General features: G+C 59.4%; 2 protein-coding genes across 2 annotated transcripts in view; one reads left to right on the top strand and one right to left on the bottom strand.

Annotated features, from left to right (window-relative positions):
* Window positions 1-3,178: 3,178 nt before the first annotated feature.
* FSTL3 (follistatin like 3) lies at window positions 3,179-7,624 on the top strand. The gene is made up of 5 exons (XM_004378530.1): window positions 3,179-3,299; window positions 4,614-4,799; window positions 6,793-7,008; window positions 7,208-7,435; window positions 7,569-7,624. Exons 1-5 carry the CDS (start codon window positions 3,197-3,199, stop codon window positions 7,622-7,624), a joined length of 789 nt encoding a protein of 262 aa, XP_004378587.1. The 5' UTR covers window positions 3,179-3,196.
* Window positions 7,625-8,890: 1,266 nt separating this feature from the next.
* Window positions 8,891-15,297, bottom strand: part of PRSS57 (serine protease 57) — a 7,359-nt gene continuing 952 nt past the window's right edge. The window contains exons 2-6 of the mRNA XM_004378695.1: window positions 14,682-14,835; window positions 12,872-13,016; window positions 11,537-11,800; window positions 10,522-10,722; window positions 8,891-9,028 (exon numbers count right to left, since the gene is read on the bottom strand). Of these exons, the coding sequence (XP_004378752.1) occupies window positions 8,891-9,028; window positions 10,522-10,722; window positions 11,537-11,800; window positions 12,872-13,016; window positions 14,682-14,835 (902 nt within the window). The remainder of the gene's footprint in view (window positions 9,029-10,521; window positions 10,723-11,536; window positions 11,801-12,871; window positions 13,017-14,681; window positions 14,836-15,297) is intronic.

Here is a 15,297-nt window from a genome sequence, read left to right as displayed (position 1 = left end):
GTCGCCTCTTTCTGCCTCCAGGCCTCAGGGTCACTGGCTCCGAGAGGCTCGCAGCCTCGCTGCTGATCACCCGCATCACCATCACCTCCACCCTGCCGCCGCGTTCACAGCTCTGTTTGTTTCCGGCCAGGCTGTGGCAGCGACCTCAACCTCAGAGCCCTCCGCAGGGCCTGGCCCACAGTCGGCGCTCATATGAGCCTCCCGTGGCTGCCGTGACAGGTGGCCACGAACAGCGTGGCTTCAAACAACACACGTTTATTCTCTGATGGTTTCAGAGGCGCAAGTCCAAGACGGGTCTCAGGGGCTAAAACCAAGGTGTCTGCAGGGCCAGTTCCTTCGGGAGGCTCCAGGGGAGAATGCGTTTTTTGTCTTTTCCAGCTTCTAGAGGCCTCTGCATTCCTTGGCCCCTTCCCACGTCTCCAAAGCCAGCAACAGCTGGGCAAGTCCTCAGGCCGATCTCCCTGACCACGGAGAGGAGGATTCTCCACAGCCAAGGACGCTTGTTGACCACACTGAGGTCGCTGGGTGCTGCAAGCAGTTTGTGCTCCTATACTAAGCTAAAGGTTGGCGGCCTCGAACCCACCCAGTGGCACTGTGGAAGAAAGGCCTGGCGATCTGCTTCCGTAAAGATTGCAGCCAAGAAAACGCCGTGGGGCAGTTCTACTCCAACACATGGGTCACCATGAGTCAGGGTCGCAGTAGGCTTGGTTTTGATTTGGTGATCACATTGGGCCCGCCCAGACAATCCAGGATAATCTTCCCATCTCAAGGTCTACGTCATTAATCCCGTCTGCAAAGTCCCTTTTGCCATTAAGGGACCATATTTACAGGTTCTGGGATTAGGATGTGGACTTCTTTGGGGGCTATGAGTCAGAACAGATGGGGAATCAGCCAACCAAGCTAGAGTTTCCCTTTCTTTTCCTCACAGCTCAAAACATCCTGACTACTTCTGTTCCCAGCCCCCCTTCGGTCCAACCTTCCAGTCTCAACTTAAACATCCCCTTCCTCCGAGAAGTTCTCTGAGATCTCCCCCAGGCTGGTCAGGGTCGGCCTCGGGGTCTCCCGCAGCTACCTGGGTGTCCTCCACCACGGCTGTGACCCCTCTGGATTATCCCATTTCCCTGCCAGGGTCGAGGGGCAGAGAAGCCTGGGGAGACAAGCAGGGGTGAGGGGGAGCTATGGCAGGTGCAGGCTGGGGAGGAGCCTCATGGCCAGGCCGACAGGAGTGGGCTGTAGCGGGCGAGGCTAGAGGCTGGGAGACCTGGGATGTGGTGGAGGCTGGGTGAGGGGAATAAGTGGGACATTGAAAGGGAGAAGGGCAGGCTGGGAGAGGGGAGGAGGCAGCGAGGCTGGCACTTGTATCTCGGGGACGGGGGTTCTCCAGAGAGGGTCAGTGACTTGTTGAGGTCACCCAGCACTTAGGCTGAAGTTCTTAGAGGCCTCTGGGTTGGGAGGGATGCCGGGCTGGGGAGCAGGGGCTGCTGGCAGCTGGCCTCGGCTTCCCCGGAGAGGCCACGAACCCACGCCAGCCCAGACAATGACCCTTTGATTTGCACAGCCCAGACCAGGGTGCCTGGGCCATGGCAGGGTCAGTTCTTGGACAAGGTCACACTGTCCAGCAGCCCCCGCCCACCCTTCCCTTGGTAAGAACACAGGGTCCCGTCCCTGCCCTGTTCCCTGACCCGGGGGAATCCCCAGAGACTGCCAGAGGCCAAGGTCAGGCCGAGACAGCTGGACGTCCTCCCTTGGTGCCTGGCCTGGCCCTCGGCCACTGTCAGGGGACAGGGGTCAGGCTGGGTGGCTAAGGTCCTGGAAGGGGTCTGGGCGTGGCTCTGGCTGGTGGCAGGTCTCATGCATGCAGACACAGATTTTCAGTTTTCACGCACGAGGAGGGAGCAGATGCAGAAATGGGGTGGGGTGCTGAGGCATAGACAGCACCGGGGAACACTCAACTGCTTTTATTTTCCTCATGGCACGCATTTACTGCTCTTTGCAATTATATATTGATTCGTTTGTCTGTGCTTTTTTTCCCTATGGCACCTACAAGGCATGAGCTCCAGGAGGACAGCACTGTCTGCCTTGGTTCCTGTGACCCCAAGAGATGATCACTAATAATTATTTCTTAGAAACACAGAGAATGAGTCTCCAGAGCCCACAGGGACTTCAAGGTGCCCTGACAATTCTGAAGGTCCTCAAGGTAGGCAGATCCATGCTACAAAAGGAAAAGTGTCCGTCTGCACCGAAGCCGCAACGGAGCCAGTGTCTCCCAGGCCTACACCTATGTCACCGCCTTCGTAATCTGGAACCGATCTTCCTGGAAAACCCAGGATTCCAGGGCGGCGGGGTGCCAGGGCCTTCTGTAACCCTCATAAACCAATAAATTCTTGTTGCTGTGGCCTGGAGACACGTCTGCAGAGGTTTGGGGGCTGGAGGTGTGGCTCCTAGGGCATCAGGGGCAAGGGCCAGGCATGCAGCGAGCGCTGTGGGTGTGTTGCTTAGTATGATTATTGCTGTGGTCGGTGTTGCTGGGACTGTTGTTTCTCTGGGTCTCCCTGCCACACCCCTCTGCCTCAGTCTCCTTCCCAGCCCGCACCTCCCGCCACGCGACCATTGGCTCCAGTGGCCAGGTGGCCTGGTGGGTGGTCTGCAGGTGTGAGCAGGGAGCTGGTTTGGGCTGAGGTGTGGGGGTCTGGGGGCCCAGGCCACACTGGGCCACAAAGGGAACCCCATGCAACCACAGATCCACAGACACACATTCCCAAGGGTCACCCGCCTGCTCACAGCCCCACAGCAGAGGACCCCCATCCCAGCTACCCACTGGGGACCCGAGCGCCAATCCTACAGGACACCTGGAGGCACCCACTCCCCAGTTCCACCCAAGACAGTCACAATTCGGCCCCCAGGTCCCACCTCCAGCCGCACCTTCCTAGATAAATTCTCCCGCGGCTCCCAGACTGGACACCGCCCCCGCCCCCAGCTGCCACCCCGGGGTCGCCAGGCCCAGCCCCTGCACGCATCTCACCGCGCAGACACAGCCTCCAGCCCCGCCAGTCAAGCGCCCCGCCCCGGCCCGGCCCCGCCCGGAGCCAGCGGGACCTTTATAGGGAGCGCCTGGCCGCTGCGCGCTGGGAAGTTCGTGTTGCCCGCCCTCCCAGCCGCAAGCCCGCCCGCCGCTACCGCCGTCTCAGCCACCGCCATGCGTCCCGGGGCGCCGGGGCCACTGTGGCCACTGCCCTGGGGGGCCCTGGCTTGGGCTGTGGGCTTCGTGGGCTGCGTGAGCCCGGGGAACCCAGCGCCGGGTGAGTGGGGCTGCAGGAAGGGGCGGGTGGGGTGGGCCACCCACGTGGGCCCGCACGGAATGCGGCCCACGGGAGATGTTGGGGGGCGCGGCGGTGGCGGCTGTGGGCGGAGAGGCGGTGGCCAGTGCGGTTGGCGCTGGGAGGGTTTGGGGCGCCCTACCCCCAGCCCCTAAGGGCCTGAAGGAGGGTCACGGATAGGTCAGCAGGGCAGACTTCCCTATCTCCCACCATTATTATCAATAATAGTAATCCTAATGGCGCCTGGCGTTTATTGAGCGCTTAGTGTTTACCCTTCTTTCCTTGAAACCACACAACAGCCAACTAGCAGGGTACTCATCTCCCATTTTCAGGTGGGGAAACTGAGGCTCAGGGTCACCCAGCCTGTAAGTGGCAAAGCCAGGATTCAAACCTGGACCAGCTGGGCCTGGATGCAGCACTGGGTGGCGGGAGCCGGGGCCTCCGGCTGGGGCCTCAGGCCTTCCCGGGTCTGGCACAGGCAGGCTGGGGGCTTGTAATGTCACACCTGCCACTTGGTGGGGGCGCTGGGCAAGTGACATCCTGCTCCCTGCCTCAGTTTCTCCTTTTACAAAATGGGCTCTGTGGGCCTGGGTTCCCAGAGTTCACCCCTGGAAGGTGCTCCGTCAGTGCCTGGGAGCCACTGAGCGCCTGGAGATGGGGGCCACGTCCATTCCTGCCCCCATTTAAGGGGGACACTCGGGGCCATCTGCCCCCACCTCCGGCCCAGCAGCCCCAGCCCAGCCCCGCGCCGAGAGCAGAGCCCCCTCCCCGAAGGCCGTTTCCCCGGGGAGACGGTGAGCTCATGCGAGGAGAATGTTCCCAAGTTGGAGTGAGTAAGAGGCGGGCCAGGCGAGGGGGGGCTGCAGGCGAGGGGGGCTCCGGGGCCCTCGGGTGCTGTCTAGACAGAGGGCAGAGGCGTGAGAGGCAGCTCCTGGGGCTGCTGACCCTGCCGGCCAGTCCCTGGGTTTGCCTGGGTGGGCGGGATGCCAGGCGCTGGCTGGGGGGACCTGGAGGAAAGAGGGGGGAGCTTTGGGGGATGGGCAGGGATTGGTGGTGGAGCTCTGAGAGGAGGAGGATCCCCAAGTTATCCAGAGCTGGGGAGGGGGGCACCTGTGCATCCTTCTGCCCCTCCTTCCTGGCTTGGGGGCACATCACCCCCTCTGAAATTACTGAGCGCCAGCTGTGTGCAGCCCCGAGGGCCTGGAGGTGGCTTGAGTGTCTGAAGTGGCCAAGTGGGAAGGCACAGGTAGGCACCTCCTGCCCCCCATAGAAAGAGCCCCTCTCCTCCATCTGCAGGTGGTGTCTGCTGGCTCCAGCAGGGCCAGGAAGCCACCTGCAGCCTGGTGTTGCGGACAGACGTGAGCCAGGAGGAGTGCTGTGCCTCCGGCAGCGTGGACACTGCCTGGTCCAACTTCACCTACCCAGGGAACAAGATCAGCCTGCTGGGCTTCCTGGGCCTCGTCCACTGCCTGCCCTGCAAAGGTGAGACCCTGATGTTGGCACAGGCAAGGGGAGGCGGGTACGTGCAACTAAGTGCCAGCAAAACCAGTTGCTGGGGTGGAAGGTGGAAGGACAGGATCCCCCATCGCCGGGGTGTGTGGGGCAAGGGCGAGCCTGCTCAGACAGGAGGCTCTCCAGGGGGCCTAGCCTCAGGGGGCGGTTTTGGGGACTTTCACGTTACGTGGCCTCTCTAAGTTTCTGAGGGTTCAGGAAGGAGCTCCGAGGACTTGGTTTCCAGCCTCTGGGATGACCCTTCCCACCTGCACGTACCTCCAGCCCACCTGGCGGAGGTGTACTCGCTTCACACCTCACTCCTGGGAAGGTGGATTTTCCTGACTGACTCCAGGGGTCTGTAGTGGGGACGTGTTTAACAAGCACGTGCCTTCTGGACCATGCTCTGAGAAATGCTGCCTCCCCTAGCAGACTGGGAGTTCTGCCTGCTCCATCAGACTGGGAGCTCCTTGAGGGCAGAATGAATGAATGAATGAATGAATGAATCAAGACATACTGTCTGCCCTTGAGGAGGGTTTGGGGGACCCTGAGCCTGCAGGGGCCCAGAGGGAATCATTGGGGCATGACTTGAAGAAGGTGGGCATGGGAGTTGGGGTGCTGGGGGATGATTAGGAGTTTGCCTGTGGGAGAAGGTACTGGGGGAAGAGCATCAACAGAAACAGTGGAGTTGGATAGGGCCTGAGCAGGGGGCAGAAAGGAGGCCAGAGCTCTGGGCTGTAGACCTGAAGGGGCTGGTATGCGGTTAATCCCGGGATAGGCCTGGCCCTGTGGTCTTTAACTCACTGCCACGTGCGCCAGCTCCCTCCAGACCCCTCTCTGGCTTTGGGTAGGAGAACAGACTTCAAAAAGTGCCTGGCCTTGGTATGGTACCAGATGCCCAGGACACGCCCCCCCATCTGGCTCCATTGGTCGTCCCCCCCCCACTTCCGTTCTTGCTTGCTTGAGGCCCCGGGCGGAGCGTTTCCAGATGTGGGTGTGGGCGGGCAGCGTGGGAGGGCCCAGGTGCGGCCCACATGCCCAGGCAGGGGCAACGTGGGGGGCCGGGACACTGTGCAGCCAGTGACGCTGGCCATCGTCCCCTCATTTCGCGCTCAGCACCCCCCTGGGAGGTGGGCTTCCCCATCAGCCCCACTTTGCACATGGAGGCAACTGAGGCTTGGGTGTAAACCTAGCAGCTTGTGTTCAGAATCCACACTCTTGCCACAAACAACAGAACTGGGGGGTCCGTCCTGAGCTCCCATTCTGTGGGAGCACCCCCTGCACACAGCGCTTATGGGACCTCAGTTTCTGCGTCTATAAAGTAGGGACAGTAACCGCATTAGTGGGGTAGATTTACATTTCGAATAGGGGAAGGAACCCCAGAGAGATGCTTTCCTTTGCCTGGCCTCAGCTTCCTCACCTGGGAAATGGGTCTGGGGAAGGGAGACTTCTGGTTTGGAGGGAGCTCGGGCGTGGGCGGCCCCGTCCCCAGCAAATGCGCCCCAGGCCGGTGGCCCAGGGGCCAGCGCCCCGCCTCACTGACACCTCCTCCAGGGAGGTCCTGGCAGCCGCGCTGCCGTACTCATAGACCCGCGCCTGGACGGGGCGGAGCACCTCCGGCTGACGCAGCCGGGCCCCCCGCCGGCTTTCCCAGAAACGCGCGTAAATCAGGGAACAGACGTCAGCCCGAGCGGCGTGGCCCAGAGCGGAGGGGGAGGGGGATTAGGGTCTGGGGAGCCAGAGGCTGTCCCTGTACCCCCAGACTCCGGACAGAGTGCCCTGCCCTCCTTCACACTGAGTCCCCACCCCTAAGGACAGCCCCGACTCCGGGTCCACCCTCGCAACCCAGCAGACCCCGACCCCGTCCCACGACCGCGGACGAACTTCGACCCTGGACGGCGCCCCAACTCCGAGGAGTCGGAGCGCCGTGGGGCCCGAGAACTTCCCGGCGCCCCCGCCCACGCGGCGTGTTGTGTGTCCGCAGATTCGTGCGAAGGCGTGGAGTGCGGCCCGGGCAAGGCGTGCCGCATGCTGGAAGGCCGCCCGCGCTGCGAGTGCGCCCCCGACTGCACGGGGCTCCCCGCGCGCCTGCAGGTCTGCGGCTCAGACGGCGCCACCTATCGCGACGAGTGCGAGCTGCGCGCCGCGCGCTGCCGAGGCCACCCTGACCTGCGCGTCATGTACCTAGGCCGCTGCCGCAGTACGTGGGGGCGGGGCGACGGGGCGGGCCTAAGGGGGAGGGGAGGGGGCGGGAACTGGGCGGGGCATGAGGAGACGGCGGGGTTTGTGGGTGGAATCAGAAAAGGCAGGAATCTTGGGGGGTCGGGACTGGAGGGGAGGCCCAGACGCGGCCGTCCCGGAGGGGTTCGCGTCCTGATCGCCCTCTGCTCATCCTGCAGAGTCGTGCGCGCACGTGGTGTGCCTGCGGCCGCAGTCGTGCGTGGTGGACCAGACGGGCAGCGCGCACTGCGTGGTGTGCCGATCTGCTCCCTGCCCGGTGCCCTCCAGCCCGGGTCAGGAGCTTTGCGGCAACAACAACGTCACCTACATCTCCTCGTGCCACCTCCGCCAGGCCACCTGCTTCCTGGGCCGCTCCATCGGCGTGCGCCACCCGGGCAGCTGCACAGGTGCGCGCGGGGCAGGGGCTCAGCGACCCGGGGCCTGGGAGCGCATAGGCCTGTCCCGGGGGCCGAGGGCGTCTGGCACGGTCTAACCCCAGCCTCTGCTCCTGGACCCCCGACCAATTTCTCTCTTTTGCAGGCAACCCCCAGCTGTCAGATGCCGAGTCAGACCACGAGGAGGAGAACTTCGTGTGAGCGCCGGCGGGGCCGGCCTGGGCCTGGCGTTTGAGGCCTCCCCCGGTTTTATTTATTGCCACAGCAGAGTCTAATTTATGTCCCACGGACACTTCGCCCCGGAGGCCCCCCTAACACCGCCCCCCACCAGCATCTTGGAAGGAGGCTTGGGGGCAGGGCCTGTGGGTGGGGTGGGGCTCAGAGCCAGGGCACTGAGCCTCAGCTTTAGGCCGACTTCTCCAGGAAGCCCTGCCCCTCCCCAGGCGCCCTTCTTTCCAGGCGGACCCCATACTTCTGCTCCCAGTGCCCTCTCTGGGGAGCCTAGATTAATTACCTACACTTCGATGGACCACGAGGGCCGGGAATTCTCTGCATGACTTTTGAAGAGCTGCTTCCTGTCCCAGCTCCAGGCCTTCTAGGACTGGCCTTGGGCTCAGCCATGGCAGAGAGCCACCCCCGTAGCAGCTTGGTCCATGAAGATAAGTCTGGGACCAGACAGCCCCAGACATCTGGCCCCCACCAGCCCAGTTCCAGATTCTCACCTTCCACACTGCCTCAGTTTCCCCATTACATCCAGCCAATGCCTCCTGATGCAGGCCTGGGGCTCCACTGAAGAAATCCACCAGCACCTCTGTGGCCGCCATGCACAAAGTGGCTGTGGTATCAGGTGGGGCCTCCAGGGTCAGAGGAGGGCCACCACGTCAGCGGACCGACCCCACGTAGGGCGGGACCCAGAGGGAACCAGGAGCCCCTCCTCACCCCTGGCCCAGGATGGGGTGCCCACACAGGAGCTCACTGGTGCCTGACTTGGCGTCACCCTGCTGGGTGTAAGCAGCGCCTCCTAGTACCCACTGCTCTGTCCACAGGGCAGGGGTCCAGGGACGGTCCCACAGGCCAGCCCCAGACAGAGTTCTAGACCCAGCTCCCGTCCACCCATCCAGGGGTCTGTGACAGCAGCCACTCAGTCAGGACTGAAACCGGGTACCGCCTCCTGTGTCTTCCCGTAGAGCAGAGGCTCAGACCGGAAACGGGGTCGGGGTCTCAGGGGGAGGGAGTGAGGGGTGCGGAGGACTGTGTTGCTCACTCTCCTTCCGTCCCCTGGAAGTGCCTTACCTGTGATGTCCAGAAAGTGGCCTTGGAGCTGGGGGTTCACCCAAGCCCCCAACAAGGCACCCCCCCACCCTGGGGTCCTGCCTCACCAAAGAAATAAAGACTGTAAAAAGCCACTTTGGGGTGTCTGGGCCCCAGTTTGCCTCCTCTCTGAACCTCTGTGCCACCCCCCTTTGGCTAGGGGGGTCCTAGTTCAGGGCCTGGAGTAGTGGGGGTTCTGGAAGCATGAGGGGAGACACAGGTGTAGGGCCTTGGGGTGCCCACTGCCCCCTCTCTGGGCCTCAGTGTCCCCCCTGGGCAGTGGGCAGCAAGCACCTGGGGGGACGGGGAGAAGAGGCCTTTATGGAGTGAGGGAATGGGGGGAAGGAGATGGCTTGGAGGAGCCCCAAGGAGCCAGCTGGTCCAGGACTCAGATGGAGGTTAGCATTGAAGGATGGGATGTGTACATAATAGTAATAATAATATTAATAGTCATAACACTCTAACCGTGGCGCTAGCTGGCTTACCATGTGCTGGGGGCTGCTCTCAACACTTTTCACAGGACGAGGAGACCACCTGGAGATCCCATGTTGGGGACAGGGACCCCACCTGGTGTCCTAGTAGCCCCTCCCCCTCCACAGGGACAACTTGAGGGCATTCTCTACCCTTTTCTAGCCTCGGGTTCCTGTCTATACACAGGAGTTGTTAGTCGGCTGGAGTGGGAGGAACAGCATCCAGGCAGGTGGAACAGCAGGTGCAAAGGCCAGGAGGCCAGCAAGTGCTTCAAGGGCTGGCTAGAGTGTGGAGTATTAGATTGTTAGCTGCCGTCCAGTCGGTTCCGACTCCTAGCAACCCCGTGGACAACAGAAAAACGCTGCCCGGTCCTGCGCCATCCTCACAATCGTTGATATGGTTGAGCCCATTGTTGCAGCCACTGTGTCAATCCATTTCCTTGAGGATCTTCCTCTTTTTCGATGACCCTGTACTTTACCAAGCATGATGTCCTTCTCCAGGGACTGGTCCCTCCTGATAACATGTCCAAAGTATTTGAGAAGAAGTCTCACCATCTTCACTTCCAAAGAGCATTCTGGCTGTGCTTCTTCCAAGACAGATTTGTTCATTCTTCTGGCAGTCCATGGTGTATTCAATATTTTTTGCCAACACCACAATTCAAAGGCATCAACTCTTCTTCACTCTTCCTTATTCACTGTCCAGCTTTCACATGCTTCTGAGGCGACTGAAAATACCATGGCTTGGGTCAGGCGCGCCTTAGTCCTTAAAGTGACATCGTTGCTTTTTAACACTTTGAAGTATTAGGTGTGGATACGTAAATCCAGGCAGGTGGAGAGGGTAGGGAGGGGCCCTGGTCTGGACAGGCCTGACAGTCCCCATGGCTGGGGTCTGGGGGCTCCGGGCTTGTATTGGAAATGGTAACTAAAACATCACCGACTCCTCCCTGACATTGTGGGGAGGGGTGGGGCCAGACAGAATGATGCAGGAGAAGCCAGACAGGAGGGTGAGGGAAGGACTGCTCAAGGCCCCCAGGTCACGAGGGGAGGGAATGGCAGAGGGGCAGGGTGGGCCCTGGAGCCCACAGCGGGAGCAGCTGGACCCTTCGTGGCTGGATTCCCAGTTAACACTTTATTCCGTTCCATTCGGCACTTTTCTTTTCATGGTTTGGAACTGATTCCCCCCTCCCCAAAAGGCTTCACGGGTTCTCGGGTCCCCATGGCCCCCTGCCCAGCCACGGAGTATTCCAGGCTGGGAACTGATGTGCGGATTTGGCTGTTTCACTCAAATACCCAGCAAGGCTGTGGTTCGGGCAGTACCTGAAAGGGGCCCGGGGGGCCCGGGCAGGGTGCTGTGGTGGTGCCGCGCAGGTCCTTCCGAACCACACCCCGGATCCAGGTCACAAAGGCAGACACCCGTGTGTACACGTCGGGGTACTTGGGATCCCCGCACCAGAAGCCCGAGAAGGAGACGAGGCCGTGGGCCCTGCTCCCACACACCAGGGGCCCCCCGGAGTCTGCCTGGGGATGGAGGGAAAGGCAAGGTCAGGGGCCCTTCCCTGGGCCTCGGTTTCCCTGAAGGAGCTTCTACATGTAAATCTGATCATGACCCTCCCTGCCTCAAACCCCTTCCATGGCTCCCTACTGCTCTTAGGAAGAGACTAAACTCCTCACCTCGGCCTTCAAGGCCCTAAGGATCCAGCCTCCTCCTCCTTGTCTACCTCGTACCTCCTCTACCGCTTGCTCGTTCACTTTCAGCCACACCAGTGCGGCTGTTCCCGGGGCAAACCAAACTGGTTTTAGCCTCCAGGCATTTCCGTGTCCTTGAGACCTGTTACTGCCCCCCCTACTGGACAGTGCTTGTATAACTCGATACGGCAGCTGTGCTTTGTGCAGTGCGGAGCGTGCACCCACGAACACGGCAGCCCTGCCGCCCTCGGTCTCTCTGCCTGGCAGGCCCTGCCCTCAGACCTTCTAGAGGCTTCTTCAAGTCTCAGCGCAAATTTGCTCGCCTCACAGAGGCCTCTGTGTCCCGAACCACTGCTATTAGTTCATAAAGAGTCTTAGGAGCAGCTGCTTTCTCGAGACCTGTCACTGCCCCCTGCTGGACAATGCTTGTATAACTCCACAAGGCCGACCTGCTTCTTGCAGTGCGGGGCCTGCACGCGCGTACACGGCAGCCCTGCCACCCACTGCAACTCCCCGCCCTTCTCGGACCTCAGCGTCTCCCTCTGGCCACAGGTGGGACTCAGTCTTCAAGGCCTGCCCTGACCCTCTCGGTGGGCCTCGGTTTCCCCACAGGGCAAGCGGATGGGGCGGGGAGAGAGGATCTTACCGTGCAGAAGCCGCGCCGCTGGTTGTCGCCACTGCGGGTGCAGAGCATGGCGGGGCTCAGCTGGCCACACCAGGAGCTGTTGCAGGCGTCCAGGCCCAGCACGCGGACTTCCGCCTCCATCAGCGCAGGAGGCGGGTCCTCGAAGTCCGACCTGAAGCCCCAGCCGGCCACCCGGCACAGCGCCCCAGCCTTGGGCTGCCTGGAGCCTTTCTGCGGCAGCTTCAGCAGGCCGACCTCGCCGCCCAGGACAGCCGAGCTGTTCAGCTGCAGGGAGAGGCCTCAGTTTAGCTCTACCTCCACCTCCACTGCTGCCCCTGCCTCCGTTTACCCATGTGTGACTCTTGGTCTCTTCCACCCTGATGGAAGCCTTCACCAAACTCAGTCAGAAGACATTGCTCCTTTTGCCGCCCCACCCCGTCCCCCCAGTCAGGCCTCACACATCCCCCACCGCCACCCCCACCCCCGCCTTGGACCCGGCCTCTGGCCTCCCGCGGCCTCTGGGCCTCCAGCCTCATCTTCTCAGCTGTGCAAGGGATCTTTCTAATCCCCACCTTCTCCCCAGCTCTAAACCCTCCCATAGCTCCCCATCACCCTCCGGATAAAACCTGAGCCTCTCAGCCCACCATTCAAGTCCCCTGAGGCCCCTCCAGCCTCAGCCTTCCTGTCCAGCCAGAATGAATCGACTGGTGCTCCTTGGGACCCCTCCACTCACACTGTACCACCTGCCTGGAACTCCTATTCAGCTTTCAGTTCTCAGCTTAGATGTCACCTCCTCCAGGAAGCCCTCCCAGACTCACAGGCTGGCACAGGTGCCTCCTCTGGGCTCCCATGGGCCCCTGACAAGGCTGGTTTACCTGGCTGCAACTCGATTAAACTAGGGTTCTGTGGGTGCCAGCATGAGGCCTGCTTGTCCCTAGTGCCCCCGCACACAGTGAGAGACCAGTCAGTGGTTGTGGAATGGGTGGCTCAGGACCCTAGTTTTGGTAGTCACTACGTGACTTTGGGCACATCCTTAACCCCCAGCCTCAGTTTTTCCATCTGTACGATGGGTTGGGCAAACCAGAGCAGTGGGTCCCTGGCTTTGGGGTTTCACAGAGGGATGGATGAAGATGCAGCAGGGCCCTTGGGCACAGGAGGACTTGGGCTTCTGTCCCGGAGTAGGTGGGAGCCATGGAGGGTTCTGGGCAGAGGAGGGATGTGACCTGACTCAGATGCTCACAGGATCCCTTCTGCTGTTTGTAAAACGTAAGTCAGACATCACGGGCAGCCAGGGATCAGCCAGACCTGTATCTGGTGCCCGACGGCCCTTCTGCCAGCCCCATCCCACAGGCTCACCTTCAGCAGGCAGATGTCGTTGGCATGACTGGATGGCTGGTAGTTGGGGTGTATGAAGGCCTGCTTGATGCTGAACACCTGCTGTGTGGGCTCAGGGGCTTGAAGGTCATGGGCCCCCAGCACTACCAGGCCCTCGAGGGGGTCCCTGTGGGGAGGGGGGCAGGACTATGATTGGTGTGAGGGCTCAGTGTCCCCATCTGCAAAATGGGGGTGCAGCAGTCCATTTCATCCTCACGCCAGCCCCATGGTGATGCTTCTGTCACGACTCCCACCTCCATTATAACATGGACAATAATTGCAATGTTAACTTTAATAATTATTGTAAAAATATCCTTAGAACAAATGTAATACTTATGTTCATTACCATTCCTACCTCCATATACTAATAACAAGTTACAATGTTATTAGAAAAGTATAATGAATATAATGATTATACTTGTTACCATTTCCACCTCAATTATAGTATTAATGACAGTAGTTGCAATATTGTTATAAAAATATGCTTCTTCGTTGTTAGGTGCCCTGGAGCCTACTCTGACTCATAGTGACCCCATGTGACAGAGTAGAACTGTCGCATAGGGTTTTCTAGGCTATAATTTTTACAGAGGCAGATCGCCAAGTGTTTTCTCCTGCGGACCTGATGAGTGGGTTCAAACTGCCTACCTTTCACTTAGCAGCTGAGTGATTAACCATTGTGCCACCAGGGCTTCTTAAAAATATGCTTAGGATGAATATAATACTTACCATATTTGTTACTATTCCCACTTCAATTATAGCAGTAATGACAATATTTGCCACATTGTTATCAAAATATATTTACAACAAATACAGTAAGTATTGTCCCCACTGGGTGATGCAAACGGTTAAGGGCTGGACTACTAGCCAAAAGGCTGGCAGTTCGAACCCACTCAGAGGCCCCCTGGAAGACAGTCCTGCCGATCTGCTTCTGAAACCTTATGGAGCAGCCCTACTCCGCACACACGGGGTCACCGTGAGTCTAAATCAACTGGAAGGCAACTAACAGCAATTATTATTATAATATTTATTACTATATAAGAACGAACAAGTCTGTCTGGGAAGAAGTACAGCCAGAATGCTCCTTAGACACAAGGACGATGAGACTTCGTCTCACGTACTTTGGACATGTTATCAGGAGGGACCAGTCCCAGGAGAAAGACATCATGCTTGGTAAAGTAGAGGGTCAGCGAAAAAGAGGAAGACCCTCAATGAGATGGAGTGACACAGTGGCTGCAACAATGGGCTCAAGCATAACGACAACTGTGAGGATGGGGCAGGACCAGGCAGTGGTGCGTTCTGTTGTACATGGGGTCGCTCTGAGTCAGGTCTGACTCAACAGCACCTAACAACAACAAGGACAAATTTCCACCTCAGTTACAATATCAACAGTGGTTGCAAGATTAATTATTGTAAAAGTATACTTAGAACAAATATAATACTGTCTTTATTACCGCTCCCTTCTCAAGTATAGTATCAACAATTGCGATACTAATGTTAACAGAAATTATAACAGTGAGAATGAACGTGATAATTATTATAACAGTTAATTGTTTCAAGCACAGTCACACTGTGGCTTCTCCCTGCACTTCCCTTGCCGCACCTTCTCTCCCGTGCCGCCTGGTGAATCCGGCCCCTCGGATCCCTCCTGCACGGCCCTCCAAGGGCAAGGGGTGGGGTCAGCCCTGTCCCGTCCAGTGTCCCCAGCCCCCCACTGACTGGAGTCCAGCCTCATGCACACAGGTGCCCTCCCCATACGGTGCCACGTGTCCTGGGGCCAGCCAGGTGTGCTCACCTGTTGCGGAAGCAGTGGGCGGCCGAGACCACCCATTGGGCATGGAGCAGGAAGCCCCCGCAGTGGTGCTGGCCTCTGAAGTGCACGGACGCCATGTAGGGCCGGGAGTGGGGGACCACCTCGTGGCCTCCGATGATGTGGACCCCCCAAGAACCTACAGGGGGTGGGGCAATGTCAGAGACAGGTGGAAAGAAGGGCTAATTGGGGAGGCTTTGGCACAGGACTGGGGGGAGAGCTGAGGTCGGGAAAGAGAGACAAAAATAGCCTCAGAGACAGAGAGACAGAGAGATGCAGAGACATAAAGAGAAACAGAGACACAGAGAGAGAGACATACAGATACAGAGAAGTGGAGAACGACAGAGACACAGAGACATACGGTGAGACAGAGACACTGAGAGACACAGAGACATCGGTGAGACAGAGACACAGAGAGACACAGAGACATTGGGGAGACAGAGACACAGAGAGACACAGAGACATCAGTGAGACAGAGACACTGAGAGACACAGAGACATACGGTAAGACAGAGACACAGAGAGATACAGAGACATCGGGGAGACAGAGACACTGAGAGACACAGATAGAGACATACGGTGAGACAGAGACACTGAGAGAC

Source organism: Trichechus manatus, unplaced genomic scaffold (assembly GCF_000243295.1).
Source record: "Trichechus manatus latirostris isolate Lorelei unplaced genomic scaffold, TriManLat1.0 scaffold00057, whole genome shotgun sequence".
In the NCBI taxonomy this organism is placed as follows: domain Eukaryota; kingdom Metazoa; phylum Chordata; class Mammalia; order Sirenia; family Trichechidae; genus Trichechus; species Trichechus manatus.
The sequence above is the reverse complement of the archived record's forward strand: the minus strand, read 5'-3'. Positions and strand labels throughout refer to the sequence as shown.

Bases quoted from the DNA above. Each gene is read 5' to 3' on its own strand.
- FSTL3 (XM_004378530.1), top strand. From the start codon at position 3,197: ATGCGTCCCGGGGCGCCGGGGCCACTGTGGCCACTGCCCTGGGGGGCC. The intron at 4,800-6,792 runs GTGAGACCCTGA...GTGTGTCCGCAG, and splicing joins CCACTGCCTGCCCTGCAAAG to ATTCGTGCGAAGGCGTGGAG. The intron at 7,009-7,207 runs GTACGTGGGGGC...CTCATCCTGCAG, and splicing joins GTACCTAGGCCGCTGCCGCA to AGTCGTGCGCGCACGTGGTG.